The 14,760-nt window shown below is 42.0% G+C and overlaps 1 protein-coding gene across 3 annotated transcripts in view; it reads right to left on the reverse strand.

Annotated features, from left to right (window-relative positions):
• LOC138296661 (UDP-glucuronosyltransferase 2A2-like) overlaps positions 1 to 14,760 on the reverse strand; it is a 426,472-nt gene that overhangs the window by 55,249 nt on the left and 356,463 nt on the right. For all 3 annotated transcript variants that reach the window (XM_069236003.1, XM_069236020.1, XM_069236011.1), the window contains one exon: positions 12,134 to 12,221. In XM_069236003.1, the coding sequence (XP_069092104.1) occupies positions 12,134 to 12,221 (88 nt within the window). The remainder of the gene's footprint in view (positions 1 to 12,133; positions 12,222 to 14,760) is intronic.

Genomic DNA, 14,760 nt, shown 5'->3' on the forward strand with positions numbered 1-14,760 from the left:
AGACAAACCCTTCCACAGTCCTGCCATTGCAGCCTGTGTGAAATAGTGCACACACTATTTCACAGCCATTTTCACTGCACTTAAGTAACTTATAAGTCACCTATATGTCTAACCTTCACTTGCTGAAGGTTAGGTGCAAAGTTACTAAGTGTGAGGGCACCCTTGCACTAGCAAAGTTGCCCCCACATAGTTCAGGGCCATTCCCCAGGACTTTGTGAGTGCGGGGACGCCATTACACGTGTGCACTACATATAGGCAAATACCTATATGTAGCTTCACAATGGTAACTCCGAATATGGCCATGTAAGGTGTCTAAGATCATGGAATTGTTCCCAACATTACAAATATGGTATTGGGGAGCCAATTCCATGCATCCTGGGGGCTCCTCCATGAACACCCAGTACTGCCAAACCACCTCTCTGAGGCTTGCACTGAAGCTACAGCTGCTGCAACCTCACATACAGGGTTCTTCCCTCCTGGGGTCTGAGCAGCTCAGTCCCAGAAAGGCAGAACAAAGCATTTCCTCTGAGAGCAGGGTGTTACACCCTCTCCCTCTCCCTCTGGAAATAGTTGTTACAGGCTGTGGAGGGGTAGCCTCACCCAGCCTCTGGAAATGCTTTGAATGGCACAGATAGTGCCCTCCTTGCATAAGCCAGTCTACACCGGTTCAAGGACCCCTTGTCCCCTGCTCTGCCACATAACTGGACAAAGGAAAGGGGAGTGACCACTCCCCTGTCCATCATCACCCCAGGGGTGGTGCCATAGCTCCTCCAGTGTGTCCCAGACTTCAGCCATCTTGCTTTGCAAGGTGTGGGGGCACTTTGAGGGCTCTGAGTGGCCAGTGCCAGCAGGTGACGTCAGAGACCCCCCCTGTTAGGTCCATACCTGATAAGGTAGCCAATCCCTCTCTCAGGGCTATTTATGGTCTATTCTGTGGGTTCTCTTCAGATTCTGCTTGCAAGTTTCCTTCAGGAATCCTCTTCAACTACTACTTCATCCTCTGACCTCGGATCAACCGCAGCCTGCTCCAGGAACCGCTGTAACAGCAACAAAGTATCCACAAGGGATACTTTTCTTCTGCAACTTCAGCTCCAGCCAGCAACTGCAACAGTTTCCACGGTGTGCACGCTCTGGGGACTCCCTGTCTTCCCCCTGCACCAGAAGGACCTAAGAAATCTCCCGTGGGGTGACGGAGTCACTCCCCTGCTCACGCAGGCACCTTCCAAGTCAATGATCGGTACTCCTGTACTCCTCTCACAGTGACGAGCGTGCTCCTAGAAACACAGAGGTTGGATTCCATTGACATAGACTGTCCTGAGGTCCTGCTGATGCAATTTGGAGGAGGTAAAACCTTGCCTTCTTTGAGAGCGACAGTACCCCTTTGCACTGCGTCTTCTTCACCTCCTTAGGCCTTTGTGCACTATCTGCAAAATTCCTTTGTGCACAGCCTGGCCCAGGTCCCCAGCACTCTATCCTGCGACGCTCAACTTGCTGAGTTGACTTGCGGCGGTGTGGGACCCTTCTTTGTAGTGCTGCACCAACCATGTTTTGCACCTCCTTTGTCCCCGTGTCGTGGGACTCCCGTGGGTGCTGTCTGGCATCCTGAGGGCTCTCTGAAGTGCTGAGAGCCCCCTCTTCCTCCTCACACCGAGTTGAGGCCGCCAGGTCCCTCCTGGGTCCAGCCAGCGCCATTTTGATAGAAAATGCATATTTGTCATAAACAAGCTTGTTGGCATGAAACCACATCTGCATGACCCTCATCAAGTTGAAGATTAAATAACGGTGCATATAAGCTGCACACTTCCGGCAGTAAGTGCTACATAAATGCCTTATACTTAATGCTCATTGTTTACATACATAATCAAAGAAGACAGCGATGCAAGAAAATCCCACTTAAACATGTTCCAGAGGAAAGGTCTGGATGACAGTCCCTGGAACAGAGGTTAAATCTTCCTGAGATTCATGAATCAAGGAGCAAGAGAAATACAAAGAAGAGGGCTAACAGAGAAGGGGTGGTCTTGCACGAGGTCAGCAGTAACTACAGGGCGGGGAACAGCTTCTCTAGCTACGCCCATCTGCTTTTCTCCACCTCTTCTCCTGTGTCACTTTTGTGTTCTGTCAATCTCTCCAGCTGTGTTACCCTTCCTTGTCCATCTCACCCTCTTTTGCTCTCCCATCTCTCTCTACTTGTATTTCTACCTCTCTCTGGCTCTCTGTTTAGCTGTCTGCCTTCTCACTTCTGCCTCTCTTGTGTGGTGCACTCAAATATTTTACTACTTTCTCTGTGTCTCTCTACCAGTGGTATTCAAAGTACAGCAGGGGGGCTGCATGCGGCCCTCCTGACCGCTTTATACAGCCCAATGGCCAACAGCAGCACCGACCTGCTGTTTACTCGGCTCAGCACTAACATTAAAAAAATGTTAAAGAAACAGGCAAGCATGTATTTAAAGGTTAATTTAAGTTAAAGAAAGGATGTAATTAAGTTGTCCTGCACCACTTAACTTTAGGAACACCTTCATTTTTAAATACATCTTGCAGCAAGTGGGAAAACATGATAATGACTCTTCGAAATTCAAAAAGTCTATTTCATTAACATGCAGAACCATTTCACCTTGGTAAATCAGATTATATGAGTATATTGCTAAGTTTTTTTTTTAAATTGATAGTTTCAAACATGAATTTAGAAACATTTATTCTTTCTTTCACCCTTACATCAGTGCCAATAGTAAACTAAGAGGCAAGTCAGTTGTTACGTACACCCATTGGGTGGCCTGGGTTCCTATTATACATGACCATTATTATAATTTATTAAAGCAAACAGAGGAGAAGGTTTCTGAATCTGTTTCGTGGCACATATTAGTTGGATGAATCACCACAACAAAAACAAAACAGAGGTGGTGGTTCTGGAAGACAATCCATCAGTCTGGACATCCACTTAGTGGTCGAATGTGTTAAACCACTGTAATATCCCTTTCCAAACTGTCAAAACAAGGGACTCTACTTCAACAATAAACTATTGGTTACATTTCAAGGGACTACGGTATACGCCTCTTGTTTTTTCCATCTAAAAACCTATTCAAATATTTCCTTTTTCACCAGAATATACTAATTTTAATATTCTTCACGCTGTTGTTGGCTCCCACTTTAACCATGCCAATGGCCTTTCTGTGGGGCTCACTACTTCCACAGCAAACACACTTCAGTTGACCCAGCTCCTGCTTAAACTTCCTTGCATGACTCTAATCTCTGAGAAATTCACAAAACCTTTAGTTGAAAAGCTGCTGTATATTTGCGTTAAAGCACTGCATAGCAAGGGCCCTTCCTTTATACAGCAACTTTTCAGTTGGCTTCATCCCACTCACCCTTTGTGCTCTGCAAGTGTTCATTTTTTGTGGTACCCAAAATCATAAAGTTGTTTCAAATATGCCAACTTCGGAAACTCATTGCCCAGTGAGCTTTGTTTGATGACCAACTACATGATTTACAGAAAAGCATTAAAAACCTGCCTTTTTAGTTTAAGTTTCAGGTGCTAGAGCAGGGCAGTGAAACGACATGAAGTTCTTCAGCTCCTGGATGCCTTCGGGAAATTGTGCACTTTACCAATACTGTAAATAAGTCAAGTAAATCATATACGATTGTGCAGACCTTCCAGCGCTGTACATAAACATTCAAAGTACTGTAGGATTCAATATCAAATCTGCATAACATAGAGCACCATTTCCTGTTAAAACCTAAGCCGGGTACTATTTTATCACTGATTTTCTTAACTGGCGTATAGTGAAATGTTACATATTGGAATTTCGAAACAATGTTCGCTTTGAGGTATACAGTCACTTATCATTGTGGTGTAAAAGTTTCATTAATATTTCTTTATTTTGTTGACAGAGAAATGTAAAGCACTTTTATATATGTGTAGATGTGTGATAAACAAGGAAAAATACTTACACAAATATAAATAACAAACGCTGATGGTCCTTTTATTCACCACAGCATTCACTGTGAACTCACAAGTGAACTGGAGTTGAGGGGACTGGAGGGTGGATCATCACGAATGAGGCAGTTTCTACATTAGACATGGAGAGAATTTCTTCTAACATACTGGAGGACTAAAACGCAGGAAAAGAAGCAGACTATGGCAGAAGCTATACACAACCATTTGCATTATCTGCAGGATTTGAAATTCAATTCTCCTAGCGATTAATACTAGAAGCATTGCCTCAATTTTGATCTCAGGCAGGGCACCAGGCCAAAGAGTTGCCACATTGTCTCTGCTCAGGCATTGCGACTGGTTCAACACGTGCCAAATGAGGCAAATCCGATGCGCGGGATTGTGTTGTTTGCCCAAATTTTACTAACTACACATCTCAGAAGACTTACAGCTATGACATGTGGGACGCACCATGTCATTATTGATATTATAAAGGAAACCAGAAGCAATGGTTGCAACTCTCTCTACAAAAAGTGGTCGGGCCCAGGGTTCGACTATAGTCAGTCTTGTACCATGTCTCAGCTCTTTGGGCTTCTTCCATGGGGGTTTAACTGCTTTGGCTACTTAGGCAACATCTTGTTGTGGGACACGTAGACTGCCGGGCCATGCTCTGATGCTTTTTACACATCATTTTTATTTTATCAGTTATTGGTATCTCTCACATTGCAAGAGTATGCCAAATATTAATTTATATAAACAATTAACATTCAAAAATAGAAAAAGAAGTAAATAAAAATTAAGAGAATCAGCGGAGGTAATTGTAGTTTCTAATAACCTGAATTTGAGTATCTGGAGGTTAAATAAGGCCAAAGCGAAGATCTAGCAAATAACTGAATAACTCAAAAATGTAGCACTGACCTTCCAAGTCAATTAACATCAAATAATGCCAAACGTTTGAGCATGAGGAAAGAAATGGAAACGTTATTATTAACATATGCCACCTGAGGCCATATCCGGCAAAAGAGCGAAACAGACTCCATTTTGGATCAAAGAGTTGTTGATTCAACGGTCTGCATATTGCTCACTCTGTTTCTAGAGTTGCTATACTATTTATCCCTTCCTCATGTGGGGGAACGGGGTGGACAGGTTTCCCATCTCCTCAGCATGCACAGCTTGGCAATCATCAGGGCTACTATGACAGAAATGGGCCTGTAACGTGCACACAATTATGGATCCCTTCCTCCTTTTGTTATCAGAGTAATAAAAGCTTGGTTAAATTCAGAATGAAAGGCCATTCTTGGTTGCAGCATCTGCAAAGACTTTACAGCGTGGGTGAATCAATGTCAGTGCATTTATTTTTTAGAATTCCATCAGCATCCCATCTTCTCCAGGAGTATTGCCATTCTAAATGGTAGCAATAGCTTTGAATATTTCTTCCACCATTATAACTTTCTCAAGTGGATCTACTGCTGAAGCATGTACTTTTGGAAGGGAAGGTTATCCAGGAAATAATCGCTTTCTAGTTGTAGCTATTGTTAATTTCAGTTGTATAAAAATAGGTGAAGAAGGATTTGAATACTACCGCTATTTTAGAAGGATTGGTTAACAAATGACCCTGGAGGATTCTTCTTTTTTCAGTGCCATGATTAGCAACCGTCCATCCTGCCTTTTCACCCTAATCATATTTCTTGTTCTAGATCTAGGTAAACAACCATTCGGCTTTCAGTTTAAATACTGAGCTGAGATCAAATTTTGCCTTTGCATTTGCTCATAACAGTTCAGGAACTTGCGTTCATGATGTTTTGTTCTTTCCATGGACTGCTGTTTTTGTTGGAAGTTTTAATTACCAATAGCTGTGTTCTTCATTAACTGTATTCCCCTAAAGGCTATTGCCCGGAGTGTTTGGGGTGAGAATACTAAGGGCCTAATTTGGAGTTTGTTGCACGGGTTACTCCATCAAAAATGTGATGGATATCCTGTCTGCCATATTACGAACTCTATAGGCTATAATGGGATTGTAATACGGCGGACAGGATATCCGACACATTTGTGACAGAGTAACCCCCTCCGCCAAACTCTAAATCAGGCCCTTAGTGTTCATTCAATGCCATATAGGCCCTCATTCTGACCCTGGCGGTCTTTGACCGCCAGGGCGGAGGACCGCGGGAGCACCGCCGACAAGCCGGCGGTGCTTCAATGGGGATTCCGACCGCGGCGGTAAAGCCGCGGTCGGACCGGCACCACTGGCGGGGTCCCGCCAGTGTACCGCGGCCCCATTGAATCCTCCGCGGCGGCGCAGCTTGCTGCACCGCCGCGGGGATTCTGACCCCCCCTACCGCCATCCAGATCCCGGCGGTCGGACCGCCGAGATCCGGATGGCGGTAGGGGGGGTCGCGGGGCCCCTGGGGGCCCCTGCAGTGCCCATGCCACTGGCATGGGCATTGCAGGGGCCCCCGTAAGAGGTCCCCTAAATGTATTTCACTGTCTGCTGCGCAGACAGTGAAATACGCGACGGGTGCAACTGCACCCGTCGCACAGCTTCCACTCCGCCGGCTCGATTCCGAGCCGGCTTCATCGTGGAAGCCTCTTTCCCGCTGGGCTGGCTGGCGGTCTGAAGGAGACCGCCCGCCAGCCCAGCGGGAAAGTCAGAATTACCGCCGCGGTCTTTCGACCGCGGAACGGTAACCTGACGGCGGGACTTTGGCGGGCGGCCTCCGCCGCCCGCCAAGGTCAGAATGAGGGCCATAATCTTTTGAGTATTTTTGTAATTACTTTTTCTTATTAGGATTCCAGTATTTGAATGCTGGCCTTCTCCATTTACACATATTTGGTTTCTTTAGGTTCAGGCTGAGATCTATCCTGATCAACGAATGGTCAGATACTCCATGATCTATTATTGAGCAATGAAAGAAATTGGAAAGTAAGGAACTGGTAATGAGAGAATAGTCAATGCACGTTTCAGTTCTGTGGGTGCTTGATAACATGTGCACTGTCATCAATTCGATGAATTAAGGGCCGTGATTCTTTCAGGAAGTTGTCTAATAATACATCTGAGAGTAGACACCTTATTTCTGAGCTTGTTGGGTGACCTTAACGGTCGAATACAAGGTCAGTTGTCAAATTATTATCTCCTAATCAAATTCTGTAATAATGTGGTTTAAAGCAGAAAAGAACTCAGATTTATTTCCATTTGGAAACTTTATGAACTGATCACAATGTAAGTCTTTTGTAAAGATAGTTTTATTAAGACATAACTCAGCTCAATTAATTTTGTTGCAAGGGCCCTGTATTTATTGACGTGTTTCCCAACTGCTGGTTCTAGGAGGCCAAATTTGATGTCCCATTTTCGAATGGTTGTTTGCAGAGCCAGGAACTGTTTCTGTGTGATTTTGTTTTCATGTGAAAATTTAAGGATTTGTGAGGCCTTCAAGTTGAACGGGGACATTCCTTTTTGTGACATGAAGAATGTGTGAGGGCTGCTGATGTCACAGTAAACAGACAGTTGCTGGTGTTGTGGATTGGCTAGAACAAAAACACTCGGCTCTTTGAAATTGTAGCAACGGGTTGAAGGCTATGTCCAAAAGGCTAAGCAGGAATATGAACAAGAATGACAATGTGTCATTATCCTCTTCTTTTTCTGGAAGGCCAATAAGTCTTATTTTGACCAGTCTATTTATGTCTTCCAAATCTGTCAATTTATTTTCTAGGTTTCAAGTTTTGTAAGGGCAATTTTGGGATTCTGGTATTTTGTGCTCTAATTCATCAAAGTGTGAGTTAATCTTCTGCACTGTCGTGCTGATGGCAACCAGTTTAGTTTGTATCAATTTAATATTCTTGCTAGTTTCAGATGTTGGGAGTTTCACTGCTATTATGGATGTTCTGACTGATTTTAGTTCTGTCACAAGGAATTTGATTGTTACTGTTGACAGGAGATCGGCGGAGCTAGTGTCCATTATGCTGGATTTTTAGCCAATTATTACCTATGATAATAGTAGTTGACAAGTTGACTTGGGGCACAAAATAGAGGGATCTTATATTTCTTCGGCAGAATTACACTTACCGCCTCAGAAGTAGTTGATTCTGTTTTCAAGTTGGATATCGTATTATACAGTTAGTTTGTGCAGAGTACCCTTCCAATTTACAGAGTCCTCATTTTGTACTTTTAATATTCCTTTCACCCTACACTGTACTGAGCAGGTTCCTTCAAAGGTCCCCGAACACGGTGATGTAAAATAACAGTGTAGATGATGAAGATTAATTTGATGATTTGCCTCAGGCCAGTCAAGGGGGCTCTTCTCTCTATTTGCAGAAGAAGCTGGAAAAACAACACTAAAGATGTTGGCCTCCTTGCAGAGGTTTGATGTTATCATTCCTCTACAAACCCAATCAAAAACGGCTACCTTCTGCACTGACATCATCCATCCCAAAGTATCTGTGCTAATCTGGCATGATCGGGCAGTCACATGACCTCAGGGATTCTGCAGCCAGTTATTATTATCAGCTTCTCTCCCAGGTCTATATTACCCTGCCCCAACTCATCTGTTGCTTCCTCCACCCCTCCAAGGCAAGCTTTTTCAAAATGTATTTTGCAACCCATCCTTATCCTTACCCCAAGCACACTCACTGCTTCCGTACACCGACTCTTCCAGCTCAACCATTTTTAAACCCCCCACTAGAACAGCTCCTCCATTGTTTCTCCCTATCACCACTCAGCAGTATTTACATTTCCCCCACCGACTTTAGCACTGCCCCTCACCCCCCATTTGTAGCATTCTTTTTTTCTTGGATGGTCCATGAGCTGCAATTCCTTTCTTAAAACACACTGGTATGCAATTATATTATGTTTTTAATTTACTACTCCGAGATGAGCATCTGTCATCTTGGACCAGTAAATAAAAGCAAAAACAAAATGGCTGTTATATGAGCGCATGCTTGGTAATGCATCAATGTGTATACATCATCACACTGCTATATGCGTGCGTAACCATCATTCTGCTTTTTCTTTTTTTCTGCTTTCTGATGTTGTTCAGCATCAGCAAACAAGCATTTTCTTTGATGATGTGGAACAACATTGGCAAAAGTGTTTTGGCAAAGCCAAAAGATCTTCACTAGCAAAGCCAAAAGAGAGACCTATTGGCTTTGCTGACACATGTTTTTCGGCCAGGACCATCCACCATGTCATACTGGTATATTAAAAATAATCACTATGCAAAACTATGCATGCTCATGCATCATTACACATGCTCATGTTTCAGATGCCAGATGCCATCTTCCTGTGGGTTTTCTTCTATAGAACCCCAAACATCAGTACAAAACATCAGATCCTATTGTTGATACCACATGTCAACAAGGTTACAAAACACAACAATTGCACAATGAAAACACCGTGAAGCATCTTCCCATACTCTGGATACCAACAAACACCACAAGCTATCCTAACACTTGTAATCTCCATGTTTGACTATGCCAACAGCGTATATACTGGTGTACCCAGTTTAATCATATCCAAAATAAAACTAATCCAGAATGATGATGCAAGCCTCCTTTTCGGCCTCCACCCAGGAGAACATATGACTCCAGTCCTGTAATTACTCCTCTGCCTACTTGTGTCTAGACAATCAGTGTTCAAGGGTCTCTGCATCCTCCACTGAGCGGCCCAACCAAAAGGACAACATTACCTACAAGTTAAATTCAAGCAATACAAACAAAATAGGACACTGAGCTCAAGGCTTGCACCATTAGCCATATTACCACTTTACCATAGGAAATCCATAGGAGGCACCAAATTGTCAGAACGTACCACCAAGCACTAGAACTCAATACCAGACAATACTGAAGCAATTTAAGAACATTTCCAGAAAAGAGATGAAATTACTGCTACTTCCAAAATAACTAGATCAACACATACCTTTGAGGTACAGCCCTAAGGTAGACTCGCACCTTCAAGTACAATTTATAGTCAACAGATATGGAAGAACCCAACCAGCACGTAACCTTCTATGTCCAGGTAAGTTATTAAGAGCTGACCTATGTCCAGTCTTGGTATTATACAGTAATGTAAATTCCTATATTATTCTTCTGGTTCCGACTAATACCAATATCATAACACTCGGCAGTTGGGCAGAGGACTGTATTTCAATCAGGCTGCTTAAAACTTTGTTATAGTGCTCGACCAGCTTACACTCACAGACCCTCACAGAAGCCCAGTGGGTCATAACACCCAGTACTATACCAGTCAACAGCAATAAATCCTCTATCACACAATTAACAAGCATGGGCTAACTGCCACATACAGCTACCAACGGAGGACTCTAATCTAGATATATACTATGACCCCTTCTTCACATCTCACAGTGACAATCATATATGGTGAGATGACAGTAGCAAAGTCTATCCCAGCAGATCTCACCACCATCTCTCCCTCCAATCTGTGCCTACTCAAGGCCATACACTTTAAACTACAAAATATCACAACAGACAACCCAATGTGGTAACCAGCATAGAGAACTATGAACTAAGAAATACCATAAAGGGAACTGAAAACCTGTTCAAACCTGCCAGCCTACTAAAAACCATAAACTGTACACCTTTCTCTCACACGTCTTCATCCATCACACTGCTAAACTGCCTCTCACAGCACAATACCTACACCAGAGGGCCACCAGACACAAGCTGGAAACACTTCCCACATAGAATTAAAACAGGCAACACAGTTTCAACCAAATACCTTACATGATGTAGCTTGCTACCCATATAAGCAAGCACTTTAGCGCCCCATATAAGGGTATTAAGTACTGCATAAATGTTGGAATAGGGTAGAATACAATACAATACAGAAAGGGGGGTAGGATGACTTGTTTTGTCAGGAGGTGTCTTACCGTGGTCCAGCTGAAGAGATAGGCAACACCAGTACCTCCCACATGCATCTGGGGTTCAGTGTGTCAGAACCCCAGCTTTGCATCCCACTGCACTTTTGCCACTAATGATACACTCTCTTACGCGTAATTGTTAGGGCTGAATGCACCCATGCCCTTCACAGTTCAGACCCCAATATTGTTTAGAGCTCACCTGGAACTTCACTATTACTCTCCACTGCCATCATCCATGACTAGGTTCTCAAGAGTTTGTAAAAGGGCCACTTCACATCAGATTTGCTGAAACTGAGCGAGATGTGTGGTGTTTCTTTAGAACTCAGCCATCATGAGCATGGCCAATCTACATCGCCATGCTCTGATTGTTGTCGTACTCAGTGGTCAAAATCGTTTTTTCTTTGGCTCGAGCCATCAGTGAACATGGACACTGCTTGTTAGTAAGTGGAGCAGTTTAGCAATATTTAAAAGGAGAAAGTGTATTTATTTTTCTAACTCGAATTTCCTAAACATTGCCATAAAGGAAGCAGTGATGTTTTTGTTTATGCACTTAACATAATATTTGGTGAAGTAGCCAAGTGGTTGCTGTTGTGAGGGGGTGGGTAACCCTGTCCTTAAGTCTGGAATGCTGTCCTACATGAATTGACAGGTATATGTACATAAGGCGTGTTGAGTTCATACTTAATAGGATGAAGAGGTTAATACTGCAAGAGAAGCATCATAACAACTGATAAGGTGTTTTAACACCTCAGCGCAGTTACTGCAACATTGGCTAATGAGTTATGAGGTTTCTAAACCCAGCCCATCACTGTTCGGGGAGGGTACAAACAAATAACGTATAAAAAATGTAACTTGGTATTAAAAATCTCGAAATGCTTTCTTAACGAAGGTCAGTTGATTCCTGCGTTTTTTTGTAATAAACACATTATAGAAAAGGCTGCATTTCGGTCCCTGATTGTCATTGATTCAACCAGGATTGAGTTAGCTTGGTGATAATGACTTTCTAATTGTAATGCTTCATTGCAAGACCCTCAATGAACATTCAGAGCAAACTAGCAACTTACTTGTGTAATGCAAACAAGTTGCTAGCCTCCAAGTCGGTGTTGAGGTTAATGTGAGGGGCTTGGAGCATGTGCGTTCCATTTGAAGGCCTGCCTTCCAATAACTCAACAATTTACAACCATCCCCTTCCCTGCACATGAGTCAAGTCCATAGGACTGGTCATCTAATAGAAGACACCTCTGGTTGAATAACCCATTACACACATACTTACATTTTTAATGGAACCAGACAAAACAAATGACAACCACAATGAACATTTGCGATAATTACTCACCTAGAAGGTCATTCTGGGGCATCCAGTCATAAAGCTTCGTGTTCGGGCCAAGTGTGTCTGGTTTCTTCCCGCTGTACCTCCAAAGTACCTTTGAAAGACGATGAAGACATATTGCATATGAACAACCACAAGACACGAAAAAAGCTGAGGAAACTGAAGATGTAATCATTCTAGTTGGATTCTCAGTGTTAAACTTCAGTCAAGTTTTTGCTGCTTTCCCACATGCAGTACTTTGCTGTATCCAGATGATATGTATAATAAATAGAAATAGGATGTGCAGCCTCACTCTAAATGCTGCAGTATGTTTGTGTAAATGGTCCCTATGCCTTGTTTTGAATGACAGGTTCCATGCTATTTGCACTTAGACACCAGTTTTTGGTTGCCCACAATCCCCCAGTAGAACCTGATGGACTTTGAGTTGCTAAACCAGTGTTGTATGAGGAACACATGTGGCACGACAGTTTGCAAAGCTTGTTAGTGCATGTTATTTGCCGGGAAAATGTATCATTAGGTAGAAAAAAAATCCACTTACTGTGTATTAATGTTTTTTTCCTAGGCAAGTTTATGCCAGATTTTTACCACGCACTTTGAATTAGGGGCTATGAGTGATGTTACTGAGAGAGATCACATTTTATTAATAAATGAGTGGCATAGAAATTAAGTAACCTGCATTTAAAAGCCTAACAGAGAAAATAACATGAGTTGTAAAATGTGCATGTTGGAATTATGGTGAGCCATGTGGCCACCATTCGCATTGTGAACCACTTTTTAAAGTGAGAGTTTTGCAAAAGTATTAAACTGAGCTAACGTTAAAAATGTTTTATCAAAATGAAGATTAATAATTGGAGGTTAAAATGAATATGAATTAATCATACTTCTACTTGAATACATGAATTTTATTAATGTAAATTACATGTATGCAGAAAAATAATGCACGTTTAAATTAGTTTTAACCTGTTTTGAATAATGTTTGTGACTAAATAATTTGCTTTGCATATATTAATTGAAAGGTGCGCAATAGGTTTATTAATGTATTAAAAGTATTATTGTGTATTCAGGCTTTCTTAACTTGACTAGGCCTGAAGAAAATTCATTTTGCTGAAGTAATGGAAAATAACTTCTTTACTCTGTCCTCTCTTACCTGAATTCTTTCCCTAGGCTGTTAATGTAATGCTGAATGTCCTATTGTTTGGTAGGCAAGAGCCATGTTTTAGAAGCAACAAAGTAACACTATTTGTTCTAGATGTCATACAGAACAGAAACTCTGTAGTTCTCATGTGAAAAGTATTGGTTTAGCTTATTGTGTGCCATGAGAAAAGATCTCAAGTAACAAATAACTGGAGAATGTAATATTTTGTTAGTGATGCGTAAATCACCAGATGACAATGCACATTTGTTGAGAAGATTCTTAAAAGTATCAGAAATTTGGTTGTGCTATCTGCAGTGACTGGATGCTGAATCTGACGTCCGAAATGCACCAACATAAAGGACCAATCGAAAGGATTGTGGCTATTTTAATTAGTGAGAAACTTTGAGTCTTCACAGAGATTACCTCATGCCTCGAGACTGTCCAGAACTCTGTCCACTTCTGTCTTAAGTCTGCTGTCACATTCTCTTCTCTGAGTCTCCAGAGGAGTTTCCTCATCATAGTCTTAACTGCCCTAATCTGTTATGTGGTTCAGTACTAGTAAGGCTAACTAAATCTGAACTGCTGATAAGTCTTGTGTGCACCCCGTGTTCTGCACTGTCCTGTTGCTGCTGTCAACTGACGCCTGAAGAAAGTGACTGTCCTGTTTTGATGAACTATTACTGTCTGCTGTCCCAGGAGGAAAGGTATCACTAAATGTGGTCTCTTGTTTCACTTTCAGTTAGTAACTTACACCAGCATCTTTTTAGTAAGTTGCCCTAGTTAGATGTTTTTCTAAATTATTTTTGTCTTTCTTTTATTTTTGCTTTTGGCTGTATGTGTTAGCCTGTTCCCACACATGCAAGTCTCAGTTCTGGTTAGTGTTATGTATGGCCCAGCTCTGAAACCCGAAATCTGAAAGTGAATGTTAAAACTGTAGTTTGATGATTTACTAATGTCACCATCATCGGCTTTGAAGTCTAAAAAAAATGTGCATATTGTATTGTTGCTCATCTATATTATTATTTTTGAGTTTCTAACTGTATTGATGTTTAGCAGGTTGAATCTTTTCAGACGCTTGGGTCAGCTTATGGTTTTTATGTATGCTTATAATTTAGTTTTGCGTATCATTTACGTGACATTGATTTTAGGCTTGTAATAAAGCTTTGAAACTTTATTCGGTTTGGAGTTTGATTTAGAGTTAAATTGCTGATAGTGTTCAATATTGTTTATGGTATAATGTAACTAATTTCTAATTGACTGATTCTGACTACTACACTCATCGCCAAGTCCAAACATTCAGTCGGCCTGCGAAGGTGAGAATAGTGATGGTGTCTCACTAGCTCAACAGTGGTTGCTGAACCAGAATCAGGAAGTACATTCTTCCTGGACCATTGTGCGCCAGCATTACTTTGATTACATATCTATCAAACAGGTACAGATAAGTCTAGACTTAATATTCTTAATTCCACATCTACGCACCGTATATATATAGATATGT

Source organism: Pleurodeles waltl, chromosome 1_2 (genome assembly GCF_031143425.1).
Source record: "Pleurodeles waltl isolate 20211129_DDA chromosome 1_2, aPleWal1.hap1.20221129, whole genome shotgun sequence".
NCBI classification, from domain to species: domain Eukaryota; kingdom Metazoa; phylum Chordata; class Amphibia; order Caudata; family Salamandridae; genus Pleurodeles; species Pleurodeles waltl.